The following is a 14,283-nucleotide window of genomic DNA, read 5'->3' as shown; positions in this document are numbered from 1 at the left end:
ACTTGTAAAACAAAATTTTAAATGAAAAAACCTCTTTCACTGCCTCCAGCCCAACTGCTGTGACCTCCAGCACCTCTGAGGGAGACTCTCAGGACAGTTAGTACTAAAACACAACACGTGTGGATCTTCCTGCCTCTCCCATACGGTGCAGTCACCTTACAAGGTGTCAAGACCTACCCTGTTGCTATGCAGAGTCAAGATGGTACCTTCTCTACCCAGGCAAATTGATTTTAAGCAAAAAATGCCACTCTCCTCTCCTGGGAACACTTGGTGTTTTTCAGCACTGTGGATTAGGTATGTTTTCTATGCACCAGGACAGGTGAATGGGGGAAAAAGCCTTGGGAGCGCTGGTAGGCAACAGGTTGGTGGTGAGTCAGCAATGTCCTTCCTGCCCAAGAAAGCCAGTGGCATCCTGGGCTCAATGAAAAGAGTGGCCAGCATGTCAAGGGGGGGGTTCTTCCCCTCTGCTCTGCCCTGATGAGGCCTCATCTGGTATCTTGTGTGTGGTGCTGGGCTCCTGGGTTCAAGGACAGGAAGCTACTGGAGAGGGTAAAAAAGGGGCTATGATGCTGAGGGGACCAGAACATCCCTCTTAAGAGGAGAGGCTGTGGGACATGGGACTTATTAACCTAGAGGAGGCTGAGTGGGGATCTCATCAGTACTTAGACATTCTTGAGGGGTGGGTGTCTGGACGATGGGTCAATCTTTTGTCAGTGTTGCCCAGGGACAGGACAAGAGTAAATGGGCACAAACTTCAGTGTATGTTCCACTGAAACAGGGGGAACTTCTTTACTGGGAGGGTGGCAGAGCACTGGGAGAGGCTGCCCAGAAGGGTTGGGGAGTCTCCAGCTCTGATTCAAATCCCACCTGGGCACTGTCCTTTGCAGCCCACTCAAGGTGATCCTGCTCTGGCAGGGGGTTGGACTGGGTGATCTCCAGAGGTCCCTGCCACCCCCCACCGCTCTGGGATTCTGCATTTGTTACAACCTGATGCTGCTGATCACTTGTTTCACACGGGGTTAGAAATATTTCAGTGCAAGTACAGCTTTATATTACCTTTTTTAGGCTATGGCAACTGCCTAACTGGACTTGATTTGCAGTGATCCTTTTTACTGCACTACCTGAGCCTTCTAAAATGTAACCCCCCCCCCCAGCAGCTTCACTGGAACTCCAGCCTTCCTGGTCTCAGCAGATCTTGGTGCATGCATGGTGATACACAACGTTGTAAGAAAAAACCCAAACACTGTGCCAACAAGTATCTTCCAGTGGAAATGCCTTTAAGAAAACTGAACAAAGTAACAGCATGAAAATCTGTATTTTTTTAGCTTTTAGCATGTCTCTTTGGCTTTCTGTCTGCTGGCTTCTTGTCTTCTGTTCCCAGCTCCTGGACAGGCAGCCACTTCAGAGGGTTGCGGCGGTACATCGGCCATGGAGGGAGCGTTAGCTGAGAGAGAAGGAACAAAGGTGGAACATAAAGCTCATGCACAAGGTGAGTGTTATGTGTTAACGTTCTGAACCATGGAGCAAACATTGCTGTGCTCACAGCCCCTTCATATAAGCATTATTTCAGGTTAAATATTACATGTGTTTTCTGGGCTGGGGAAATAAACCATTCTTACCAAACAGGATAAAGCAAATCCAGCCATAACTATGTAGACAGTCCATCCAAACTGCTCAGTGATGTACCCATAGATGAAGCCAATTATCTGGAAGGGGGAAAAAAAGAAAGGAAAAAAAAGCTTCAAACATTTGCCATGCCATGAGTTGTGAAGTAGAAAAATCCAGGTTTTTCACAAGCACAGTTCTGGCACGTTTCTAATCCTGTCTTCAAGGCTAATACCAAAGTACAAGTGTGAACAGAGAGAAGCCTTAGTCCATGACAGCCCCTCTGGTTTTGTCCAAAGCTTTTAATGAGCTGTGTCCTGGGGTCAGCCTTTTTGGCACCCAACGTGGGGCTCAAAGGGTTGGGATAATGGTATTAAAACCAGAGCTGTGATAAGCATTATTATTTAGGCAGTCACTGGTCACAACACTGTTGTATTTGATCCTATGGCTGTGGTACTTGGTACGTGCTGTATGTGCTCTTTGGAGAGTTCTTTGCCATCTCTGGGTGTGGGCTCTGGTTCTTCATTTTACTGGACTCTGTGACACCAGCCTATGATAACATCAGTGATCATGAGCCTAAGCTGGTATTTGCATGAGGTTTTGCTGTGCCATTCCTCAGACAGGCAGGAATTAGTAATGGCACCCAGACTAGGGGCAGGGGCAAAGAAGGGAGTAACTACACCACCCTCTTTTTCTCCTTTGGGTTAAATACAACATTTGGAACAGGTTTTGAGAATTTCCAGTGTCCCTGGGATGTTCAAACCAGCACTGTGCTATCGTGAGGTCTCCTCACTGTGTCCAGGTTCTGTTTAAGAACACCACTCAGGCATTGCCCTGAGTCTGGATAGTCAGGAGTGGCAGGGCATGGGCAGGGACCTAGGGCCCTTCTCACTCCCAAATGGTTTGGAACTTCACAGCCCAACAGCTACAAGACCCTGATGCAGTGACAGTGTATCTGCAAGGAAAATGCTGTACTCATGCCAAAGAAGCAAATTGTACTGCCCTGTGCTGGGCCCTGGCCACTTGTTAGCAGGGTGCTGCTTGATGGGATGCAGCACTGTCAGGAGGAAGCCCTGAGACAGGCACTGCAGATGAGCCAGAAAACCAGCCCACATCAGTGTCTGTTGCCCTGTAGTTTTGTGTGGCTGGGTTCTGGTGGAGAAGGGGGGGGGCTGCAGGGGTGGCTGCTGTAAGAAGCAGCCAGCAGCTCTCTGCAGGCCCCACTGAGCAAACACCAGCTGACTCAGGGCTTGAATCACTGCTGACCCAGGCCCAGCCCATCAGTGATGGTCACAGCCCCTCTGGGAGTCACAGTGAGGAGGAAAAAACCACAAGCAGCCACTTTGTGCCCCTAGAGAAGGTGTGAGGAGCTGTGCAGGCACCAAGGGCAGGGAAGGGGGGAGGAGGCGCCCCAGGTGCCGGAGAGAAAGATACCCCTGAGCCCCTGTATGTTGTACTACCAGTATTACAGCAAGAATCACACAAATGAATGCAGGGGGAGTTCCACCATGGTGGGACTAGAACTGCCCTTAGCAACTGGTGCCCAGAAACTTCTCTGAAAATCCACACCTTCAGCCTGCAGACCACAAACATGCACTATGCCAGGTGCATCAGGTGCGATGCACCAACCCAATGGCACACATCATCACCCCTGTCCCTCAGGGACTCTTGTGACAGCTGGAGCCTAGTCACCCACTCAATGAACTCAACAGATGTTTTAGAGGGATGGCCCATTGACTGAGGGAATGGTGTCTGTGTTTCTGTGTGTATATAGATGTGTCAAGGATGGGAAAGTGGTGGTGTCTGAGGGAGTTGTTGGATCTGTGCATAACATGAATGGTACAGAATAAGGGGTGGATCATGTCCTGGTTTCAGCTGGGATAGAGTTAATTTTCTTTCCAGCAGCCGGTGTGATGCCGTGTTTGGGGTTGTGATGGGAGCAGTGCTGATAACACCCTGACAGTTTAGTTGTTGCCAAGCAGTCAGGGACTTTTCAGTTGGTCATATTTCCCTGCTAATGAGAAGGTGGGGGGCATCCCAGGGATCTGGGAGGGGACACACCCAGGACACATGACCCAAACTGGCCAAAGAGGGTTACCCATGCCAATAATGTCATGTTGGAGGGGGGGTGACTGGTGAGGGGAGGAGCACACTGCTCCAGGAAGTGTGGTTTGGGGATGGTCCATTTCTGGAATGGCTCTGAGCTGTATGCTTTGGTGAGACACTGCATTCCTGTATCATCAGTTTTGGGTATTTTGTCCTATTATTGTTATTCCTCTCTCTCTGCTGTCCCAGTAAACTGTCCTTGTGCCAACCAGCAAGGTTTGCCTTTGGTTTTTCTTTTCCCTCCCTTCCTTCCTGTCCCCCCCTCCCCCCAGAGCCAGCAGCTGTGTAGTGCTCAGCTCCTGGCTGGGGTGAAACCACGACACCCAGTTATGAAAAAAAAAAAAAACCCTAAACCAATGCCACACCTTGTTTCTAAGCTCAGAAAACGAAATAAAGTCGTTCAATTATCCCGTGCCGTTCTGGTATACTTACTGCAGACACAAGAATGATTCCCTGGAAAATCTGTTCTGCTAATTTTTGTCCCTTGTAGTCCTGTAGAAAGAGATTTTTGTCAGTTAAAGGCTCAGGTTAGAGCCTCAAGTTGCCCAGAGGACAGCTTCTCGGCTTCTTTGTTCAACTTTCAAACCAGACTGGCATTATTGCCCTTAAATGTTAACACCCAGACACTCCAAGTCCTTCATTCACTTTCACAGCCGCTGCCGGTCGGCCTGTTCCGGGTAAGCAACGCCAAGTACAAAACCTCGCTGCAGCCGGCTTAACGTCACCCCGCAGCGGCTGCAGCACCGCAGGAGCGCTACGCCCGAGAGGACACCATGCGTGTGTCACCAGGGCTTGAGAGAACCCCCCCCGGGGACGCGCGTCCTCCCGCCTGGGCACCGCGCGGGTGGCAAAGCACACGGCCGGGCTCCGCCGCGCTGCGCGGTCCCGCCCCGCGGCCTTCCAGCCCGAAACACCGCGGCTGCACGGGGGAGGGCCGAGCCCACCCGGGGGGCGGAGGGCGCGGGGCCCGCGGCGGCCGCCCTACCATCTGCGTGGGGATGGAGCGGAAGATGTTCAGCATGGCGGCGGAGCGCGGCGCCTCGCGGCCCTCCTCCCGCTCCTCCTCGCAGTCGTCTCCTTCCTCCTCTTCTTCCTCCTCCTCGGACTCGGCCTGCAGCGGCTGCCGGGCGCCCGCGGCACCCTGCGACGCGGGCGTGTCGGGGCAGCTCGGCGGGTCCCGCCGCTCGGCGCGACAGCGGCCACGGCACCGCGGCCTGGGCGTGAAGGGGCGGCTGAGCTGGCCGGAAGCGCGTCCCTTTGGCTCCGCCCCATCCTCCGGCAGCCCGAGGCAGCGGCCTGCAGCCTCGGCCTCGGCCTCGGTCTCCGCGTCGCCGCCGCCGTTGTTGTTGTTGCTGCTGCTGCTGCCGGCCCCGGCCCCGGCCCCGGCCTCCCGCGGAGCCTCCCAGCCCTCCGCCGCCATCGGCAACGGCCGGCACCAGGCGGCGCGAGGCATTGTCGCCCCGGCAACGGCGGCGCTGAGCCTCAGGACCCCTGACCGAGGGGCCTTCAGCGGGCAGGTGTGAGGCGTCCTCACTTTCGCCTGCCCGGAATTGGCACTGACTCGGCAGCGCGCGGGCTCCTCTTCTCTCCCAAAGGTTAAGCTCTCCTCGCCACTAAGTTGGGAGCCGCAGCAGCCTCGCTAGTGCGGCAGAGCGGGCGCGGTGCAGCCTTTGCCCGGCGCGGCCGTCGGGCGTCGCGATGGACACCCGCGGCCCGTTGGGCTGCCGGTGGGTGGTGGCGCGCCGTCGAGGTGGCAGTTGGCGCGGCGCGCTGGTGAGGGAAGAGGGGCTGTCGCTCGGGAAGACCCGGTCCCGGCCTGCCGCGCTCGGAGCGCGTCCCGGGAACCCCGCTGTGCCGCGCCACCCGCGGGAGGAGGAGCCACGCGGGACCCTCGCCGAGGCGGCGGCCGGAGGGAACGCGGTTTGTGAGATGGGGGTGGGGGGGGAGCAGCCGGTAGCCCGGCTCCTGGGGGGCGGGGGGGTGGGGGGGATGGGGGAGGCACGGCGCCAGCGGAGGAGCTGAACTTGTGACGGTGAGCAGGTGTCGCAGCGTGGGGTGTGGCGTCACGCTGACGGAGTCACTGCACACACAACTGCTGCCCTTGAGGCAGCCCCAGGGTCTGGGAGCGTCGCCACGCACTGCACTGTATGCCCTGTACGCAGTGTACGCACTGCATGCCCTGTACGCAGTGTACGCACTGTATGCATGGTACACACTGTATGCCCTGTACGCACTGTACGCAGTGTACGCACTGTATGCCCTGTACGCGCTGTATGCCCGGTACGCACGGTACGCACTGTGCGGCCGGTGGCTGCGTGTCCTGGCCCGCCCGCGGCGAGCCCGCAGCCGTGGCTCAGGGCGTGCGTTTGCCGGGCTCGATAAATGGCTCTTCCCCGTGGGAGAAACGCTCTGACAGGCGCGACGGGCGCCGCGCAGTCGGCAGCGCTGTCCTGCGGGGGTTTTGCGGGTGCCGCTGGCGCTCGGGTCGTGCACGCTGTTAGGGCTGGGGCGGGGAGGTTCCCGGGGGCTCCCTGAGGGTCCCTTCCCGCTCCGGGATGCGCAGCTCTTGCTCTGAGGCCACGTTTACCGTGAGGTAACCGGTACCCCTGAGCTGCGTAGGAAACCGCCGCACGGCATTCTGGTTTTACCCCTGTGTAGCAGGGTGGCCGCGCCTTCTGTCACACCTCTGTGAGCTCCTCGGTGTGGTGATGCTTCGGCTGCTCTGTCCTGTGCAGAGAACGTCACGGCTTACAAAGCGTGTGGCGCTGGTTGCTGAACTCCCACACGCGCTGGGTCCTGCCAGAGTTAGTCCAGCCTGGAGAGAACTGTGTGGGGGATGGATTAAAGCTGAAGGAAGGAAGGTTTAGATTAGATATTAGGGGGAAGTTCTTTCCAGAGAGAGTGGTGAGGGGCTGGAACAGGCTGCCCAGAGAGGGGGTGGATGCCCCGTCCCTGGGGGTGTTTAAGACCAGGCTGGATGGGGCCCTGGGCAACCTTGTGTAGCTCCAGGCCCGGAGGTTGGTGTCCCTGCCTGTGGCAGGGGGTTGGAGCTCTGTGATCCTTGGGGTCCCTTCCAACCTAGACCAGTTATGATTCTATGATTGTTTGCTTCCCGTTATTGATGGGATGCTTCCAGTTCAGGTGATAAATAAATTGGTTCAACAGGAAAGAAACCTTAAGTCATTTCCCAGACCCTTTTCAGATGCCTTTTGACTGGCAGGAGGAGTTTTTTTTTGTTATTCCTCTCTCTGTCAGTGGAACAAGTGCTGAGATCTGTATGTCTCCCCGTTTAACTGAGTTCTTCTTCAGCTCCATTGCTGTAGTGCCTTACTGACAGAGATACCACTCCCAGGAATTACAACCTGGCACGTGGTTTTATCCCTCAAAGAGAAGGAAACATCCACTGCATTTGGCAATGTGTGTCCTGTGCCTCGTGTGGGCGAGTACTGGAGGTAGGCAGTGACCACTGTGTTTTCTCTCTGGCAGGTTTGCAAGAATCCTGTGCTGACACATAAAAGAACAAGGGGAAAATGACACTAAGGAAAGGTGTGTGTATATGTGTGTGGCTGAGTTTTTAAAAACCTAGTTTGTAGTTTTCTGAGTCTCCCAGTCGTTCTGTCATTATATTGATCAACTCTTTTTCTTCTAAATTTTCAGTGAACATTTCCATCCTTATAGTGGCAGTTGTCATATTTTTGCTAGTTCTTCATCATAACTTCCTAGGCCTCAGTGACTTCTTGAAACGGGAGTTGTCAGGTATGTTGGGCTTGTTTGGTTTTGGGTTTCACATTGGTGGGAAAGCAAATGCTCTGGTCAGATAAACCACCAAGGTGCTGAAATAGTGTGTGTGTAATAATGATCAATAATTTGCATAAGGAGATAGAGTTTTTGTACTTTCTTATGAGTAGATCTTTTCCTGCTCTCATACCCAAGAAGCTTCAGCTGGGTGGGCTCATCTGTTTGTGTGGTCCTTGCTGGCCTGTGACCTTCCTCGGTCAGGAAGGCAGGGGAGAGAGCAGTAAGGTTTCCTTCTGGATTTCAGTTTGCTTAGCAAAGCCTTTTCATTTTCAGCAGTGCACTTTTAAGGACTGCACGTGGTCCTACAGAGCCTCTCCAAGTCTCCATTAACTGCCAAGGCCCAGTTTCCCACTCCTGGCAGCTCTGGCTTCTGGGTAGTGGTTGTACAGGTGCTTTCCAGCAGCAGTTCAGTAGGAGCCTGAGAGGCCTTACTGGGGAGTCAGGTGAAGACAGAGCTGTTGGGGAAACAGAAGCAGAAACTCAGCTTTGTCACCAGCAGACAACTGCCCACAAATGGCCAAGTCCCTCTTTGCTTTGTGCCTCAACTTACCTAAATTGACCCAATATGTAATAATTTAGATCATATGGGAAGTTCTAGTGCCATAAAAAGGGTGGGCTGGGGAGATTGGCCAGCTTTTCCAGGTGATGTGGTCTGGCAATAAATTTCAATACCTCTCTCTATTTTCCTGTCTGCACACTATGTGTATAAACTCTTGTTGCAGCTTAGATAATGTTGCATGCTCTGGAATCCCTGGCATAAACATAGGCTGGGTTTAATGCCTCAATCATTGCAAAAAGCTGCAACACTGACTTTAATTTAGTGTTCCTGTTTTCTTCATTGGCTCTTACCTAGGAGGAAATGAAAGTAGCAGAGGGAAGGGTGATGTGGAGGAGGCTTAGAAAGTGCTTAGGGCAAACAGGAGGGTGAAATCGGGGAGATTATAGATGGTGGCAGAGGGGGCCAAAGGTAAGTTTGGCCTATTGTAGTTTAAGCCTTGTTTTAACACCTTGTTGTGCTATGTGTGAATATGTATGGTGAAATGTATGTTGTTTATTTCCAAGTGTGATGTTTTCCTCTGCATCAACAGCTCAGATTCTCAAGAGCACGGCTGTATCTCAAGAGTTTGGCCCTGGCAGGCTGTAATCCACGCCAGAGCTGAGTAGAAATTATTGAAGGTGCTGGCAGTTTCAGTGTGGTGATAATGCCTGTGTTGTGTTTGCATAAAACAACTGTGTGATGCCATTTCTACTCCACAGATTCCAGTCCATTAGGACTTCAGCCTATAGATTTCATACCTGCAGCTCCCCAGAGGCTGGAGGAAGGAAGGAATGATAAGGAGATTTCCGTGGTCATTGCTGCATCAGATGAGAGGCTTGGAGGGGCAATCGCAGCCATGAACAGCATTTACCATCACACCAGATCAAACGTGGTTTTCCACATTGTTACTTTGAATGATACTGTGGATCACTTGAGGTAAGGATTTTTCATTAGCTGCCCACAATACTGTAAAATGTGGGTGATCTGTGAGAAGAGGACGAGCTGACTTTTTCTGGAACTGTGGTCAGTCCCATCTGCTGCTGCTTGTTGCAGCTTGTTGACAAGGCTACTGTAGGGAGTCCTTGTCATTCTTTCTGGTGATGTTTCAGGAGTGAAAGGAGCCATCTTTTTCTGTGAGGTAACATCCAGCCAGTGGGATTGGAGCTTGTTGCTGGAGGGATTGTAAAACCTGCTTCTGACATTTCACCTAAGGAGTTGGAGTGCTAGAAACGAAAGGAATGGGTCATGTTTAAAATTGGGACCTTAGGATCATGCGCCCATATTTGTGTTTAGAGATGCCCTACAAAGAGAGGCTGAGGGAGCTGGGCTGGTTCAGCCTGGAGAAGAGAAGGCTGTGGGGGGACCTCATTGCAGCCTTCCAGTCCCTGAAGGGAGCAGAGAAACAGGAGAGGAATCAGTTTGTTGAAGGACAGAGACTGGCAGGACAAGGGGGATGGATTAAAGCTAAAGGAGGGAAGGTTTAAATTAGATATTGGGGGGAAGTTCTTTGCAGAGAGAGTGGTGAGGGGCTGGAACAGGCTGCCCAGAGAGGGGGTGGGTGCCCCATCCCTGGGGGTGTTCAAGGCCAGGTTGGATGGGGCCCTGGGCAACCTTGTGTAGCTCCAGGCCTGGCGGTTGGTGTCCCTGCCTGTGGCAGGGGGGTTGGAGCTCTGTGACCCTTGGGGTCCCTTCCAACCCAGACCAGTCTGGGATTCTGTGATCCTTTTATTTTTACCCACATCCCTTTACACTGATACTTTCTGTGAGGGACCTGTGATAGAAGAAGAAACCTCCTGCCTGTCCTGCGTCACAGCTGCGCAGGATGCTGGCAGCGGGCAGGCCTCTGCTGTCACACAGGGCACCACTGGTGGCAGCGTAGGTTACAGGCTTGTTGGGTAGGTCAGTGAGTGGCTGGAGCCAGGTGTGTGTCACTGCCAGCTGGATGTCTTGCTTTGGACTGGCTTGGTCTGGTTTCACAAGGCCTGTGCCTCTCTCCTGTCTGCAGGCTGTGGCTCAGTCACACCGGGCTGAAAAACCTGCGGTACCGCATTCTGGATTTCGACCCTGGTGTTCTAGAAGGGAAGGTACAAGTGGACCCTCAGAAGGCAGACACCTTAAAACCAGTGAGGATGATGTTGAGTACTTTTTGCAGTTAGTAACAATATAACTTGATACTGGCTTTTGAACGTGACTAGAGATCAAAACTAAATGTGTTACCATAGCAGCAGCCTTTTATAATCAAATTCCTAACCTGCAGTAAGAACAACTTTCTAGACAGAGATGGATTTGAATCTCTAGTATAATTTTTTTTTGCCATTGGCTACAGTGAAACACAGCAGTTTGCATGGCAAGCATGACAGCACCTTGGAGATACTAAAGAGATATGTGGAGAAGTAAGAAATTCTAATATAGACCAGTTTCAAGTTCAAGTTTATCAATGCACAAAGTCTTGAGGAATGAGGAATTGACAGAATTTATTTAAATAAACTTCTAGGATATTGCTGCCTGATTTACTTCCTTGATAGAAGTTGTCTTGGACATTAATGCCACAGACAAGAGCCAGGAGCAGCACTTAGTTTTGCGTTTCTTTGGACAATTTTTCATTTAATCCTTCCCTTCTCTTACTTTCTTGTTTTCACAGTTAACCTTTGCAAGATTCTACTTGCCCAGTTTGGTACCCCATGCAGAAAAGGCCATCTATGTGGATGATGATATAATAGTGCAAGGTAGGGGACCTATTCTTAGCCTTTTGCCATTGGCCTCATGCTGAGACCAGCAGGTGACAGTGACCAAACCCTTCTACTTCAAGGAAAGATGTAAAATCTTTCTGAAGAGAAATGAGTTGATTAAACAGAATGGTTTATCTGCTGGAGCAGCAGACTGACTGAAGAAAAAGTCACTGAGTGCTGAATCAGGTTCACTTTTAATTTTTCTGTGCTTATTTCCATTTTCCAGATGACATTCTTGAACTTTACAACACTCCACTGAAACCTGGACATGCAGCTGCCTTTTCAGAAGACTGTGACTCAACCACTAATAAAGTGGCTGTCCGTGGAGCGGGCAATCAGGTTGGTTTGATTCAGCTGTAGATCCCAGGCTTGGGAAACAGCCATTCACTTTTCATATTGTTGCAGGCTGACTTCCAAATGCAGCAAACCTAAAGGTGGTACTGTCCAGACCCAAATCAATCTACTCATTTGTGTTAGAAATGATGCCCGTGGTTCTGCTCAGGCATGGGAAAAGAAAGGGTTCTTTGCTTTTACTACTTCCAATGAACAAGCAGAGCTTGGAGTTGTGCAGTTTTTTCTTTGAATAGTAATTTGACCATGAGCTAAGCTAATTTCTGCTCCCTCTTTTTTCCCCCCTCCCAGTATAATTACATGGGGTTTCTAGATTATAAAAAAGAAACCATCCGAAAGCTTGCCATGAAAGCCAACACCTGCTCTTTCAATCCAGGAGTTTTTGTTGCCAATTTGACAGAATGGAAGTTACAGAACATTACTAAGCAACTGGAGAAGTGGATGGCACTTAATGTAGTGTGAGTATCCCCGTGCTGGGGAAGAGGGGGCCTCAGCACGGCAGGGCTTGGCTTGTGATGATGGCATTGAACTGCTGGGGAGCTGTGTATGTGCAAGTGAAAACACACTGATGTAGGGCTGCACAAGCATCCTTTCCCAGCTTCTTTTTGTTTTCTCTCCCAGAGAGGAACTCTACAGCAGGACTCTGTCTGGCAGCATCACAACACCTCCACTGCTCATTGTATTTTACAAGCAACATTCCAGTATTGATCCCATGTGGAATGTCCGGCATCTCGGTAGGTACCAAACATTAGTGCCACTGCTCCCCTGGTGTGTTTTCCAGGGCTGTAGCTGAATACTAAGTTGATGATGCCACAAATGGATCTTCTCTTCTCCTATTTTATACCTTGTTCTCTAATAAACCCTTCTTAGCAATACCATCTTGGGGCTTGTGGGCCTGATCCTTCATGTTCTTTTATGAACTGCAAGGGGGATTGTTCTTGAATTGACTCTACTTTCAAATTGCTCCTTATTTTCCTTTTCTTTTCCCACATATATATTACATCTGAAGTGATCCTAGCTGTTTCCTCCAAGATAGTTGAGAGGAACAGACATTCATACCTGTTCTGCTACTGGTGAAATGCCAGTGCTGCCTTAGATTGTATTTCCAATGAACAATATGTAGGCTGCTGAATACATCTGGGTGTTAAGGGGGTTTTAAAGAACTTGGGAGGTAAGTACACTGAAATAAATACTGAGACAGATCAAAGTGGCATCTGGTTGGAGCTGATGATGGTTTTCCCTTTGCTCATTTTCTGCCTTGTGTATCACCTTCCTTCTCCATAAAAATTTCCTTTGTTAAAATCCTTTGAAGATAAAATCCAGCATGTTGGTGGTTCTGCTGTCTTTATTTCAGGCACTAATGCTTCTTTTTTTCCAATAAAAGGTTCCAGTGCTGGAAAAAGGTACTCTCCTCAGTTTGTGAAAGCTGCCAAGCTGCTCCATTGGAACGGGCATTTCAAACCGTGGGGAAGAACAGCTTCATATGCTGAAGTGTGGGAGAAGTGGTACGTCCCTGACCCCACGGGCAAGTTCAGCCTCATCCGCAGGCATTCAGAAGCCTATGAAGCAAAGTAGAGGCCATTTTACTAACTGATGGCATTCTCTCAGGAAACTTCTGGAGCCAAGCAGGACAATTTCTTAGCCAGGTTGTACTAGAGAGCAGTCCTTGCCTTCTGGAGCACAAGGTGAAGCGCTTCTTCAGGTGCGATTCTGGAAGGCACATCACTTGTGTGAGGGAAGATGCTACTCCAGCAGTGCTGCAGAAAGCCAGGGAGGGTCTGCACAAAGGAGTAGCACTTTGATTAGTTCATTTCTGTCTGTTGTGTGTTCTGCTCTTTCCTACAAGTCTTCTGGAGGAGGATCATTTTGTCAGCTGCAGGAAGAAATGGTTTCTAAGAACAAGATACAGATTCAGCTGGTGCTTGCACCACGTGGATCTTGCACAGCCCTGTACTGTAATGAAGAGCTGCTTGGGTTGTGTTCTGGTCTTTTGTTTTGCTAGCCTGGAAAATGATTTCATCAGCAGCCCTTGTATGAAACCTCCTCCCAGATGTTTCTTTCTAAGTCTCTTGCAGAATTCTGCAAAATTGCAATTTTTTGGAAAGATTTTTTTCCCCTATTATTTCACTATGCAAAATGCCTTTAACTGCCAGGGAACACTACAACAGTTTCTGTAAAGTGGTGGAGAAAACTGTTCAAAAATAAAAGCTAGTTTTAACACATTGACTTCAACCTCAGATCTAATGACAGTTTGATTCCAGGCTTGATCTGCTGAGGTGTTTCCTTTCTACTTCCATACAACAGCAAGAGATTGGAACGCACGTCAGTTAATGTGATCTGTGTGAAAGCAACCTCATTATTGTGTGAAATGTTTCTTTTGAGGACCAGGCTGCATTAATTGCAGATTAGTTTTCTTGTTACCAAGTTCCTCATAATTCTCTCAAGTGAGCATGGCTCTGCTGCAGAGCTTTTCCTGCTGTGCCTTTCCTAGTCTGGGATCAAGATTCCTGTGCCCTTAAGTTGTCTTTGTTATTCAATAATCCTGCATGTGGACAGTCCTCAGCGTGAGGTAATTAGCTAAAAAGCTGTATTATTGCAGTGGTGGGCTCAGTATCAGTGTGGGCTGATACAGGGCAGCAGAGAGCTAAAGGCTTCTCCTTGACTGTATCCTTTTGTACCGCTGTCACTTAAAGGGACTTCCACTTGTCTGACTGAGTGCTCTCTCTGCCTCTAGTTCTGGTTCTGTCATGGATGCTGATCTGTGGCTTCATGTTTTTTGTGTCCCTGAAGTGGCTTGGAGTAGTGAAGTGAGTTCAGGTGATATCAGCTGACAGCACCCTCATTCTGATGACCTGAGTGTGGTTTAGCAGGCCTAAATAAACCACACGTTTATGTCTGCACTTGGTACCCTTTTAAGCTGTGAAGGACTGCAGCTCACCCTACATCCAGGGGAAAATAGGTATTATGGGTCTGATGTCTGTGTTCTTTAAGTTAATAGGAGGAAAAGGGGTGCAGAGGAAGATGCTTGGTGTCTGTATTCTAAATGCTGAATTTGTTGAGCAGCTGCAGGACCTCTCAGGAATTCCTTTTGTTACCCCAGTTCTGCTGTAGGCTGAGCACAGAACAGGGCCATGTTTGCTTTACAATGACCAGCTG

General features: G+C 50.5%; 2 protein-coding genes across 2 annotated transcripts; one reads left to right on the top strand and one right to left on the bottom strand.

The window, feature by feature from the left end:
* Window positions 1–1,256: 1,256 nt before the first annotated feature.
* Window positions 1,257–5,059, bottom strand: SPCS1 (signal peptidase complex subunit 1). Its single transcript, XM_084269500.1, has 4 exons — window positions 4,697–5,059; window positions 4,144–4,203; window positions 1,620–1,706; window positions 1,257–1,444 (listed from the first exon to the last, which is right to left on the bottom strand). The coding sequence occupies exons 1-4, from the start codon at window positions 4,730–4,732 to the stop codon at window positions 1,322–1,324; spliced, it is 306 nt and encodes a 101-aa protein (XP_084125626.1). The 5' UTR covers window positions 4,733–5,059; the 3' UTR covers window positions 1,257–1,321.
* A 464-nt stretch (window positions 5,060–5,523) lies between these two features.
* GLT8D1 (glycosyltransferase 8 domain containing 1) lies at window positions 5,524–12,702 on the top strand (the record flags this gene model as incomplete). Its single annotated transcript, XM_084269477.1, has 10 exons — window positions 5,524–5,631; window positions 7,198–7,257; window positions 7,369–7,467; window positions 8,767–8,983; window positions 10,053–10,170; window positions 10,689–10,773; window positions 11,003–11,115; window positions 11,419–11,585; window positions 11,749–11,861; window positions 12,512–12,702. The coding sequence occupies exons 2-10, from the start codon at window positions 7,242–7,244 to the stop codon at window positions 12,700–12,702; spliced, it is 1,119 nt and encodes a 372-aa protein (XP_084125603.1). The 5' UTR covers window positions 5,524–5,631; window positions 7,198–7,241.
* Between the last annotated feature and the right edge of the window lie 1,581 nt (window positions 12,703–14,283).

The sequence above is a fragment of the Gallinula chloropus genome, assembly GCF_964237585.1.
Source record: "Gallinula chloropus genome assembly, chromosome: 12".
Taxonomy (NCBI): Eukaryota; Metazoa; Chordata; class Aves; order Gruiformes; family Rallidae; genus Gallinula; species Gallinula chloropus.
This window is presented reverse-complemented; position numbering and strand designations above follow the sequence as displayed.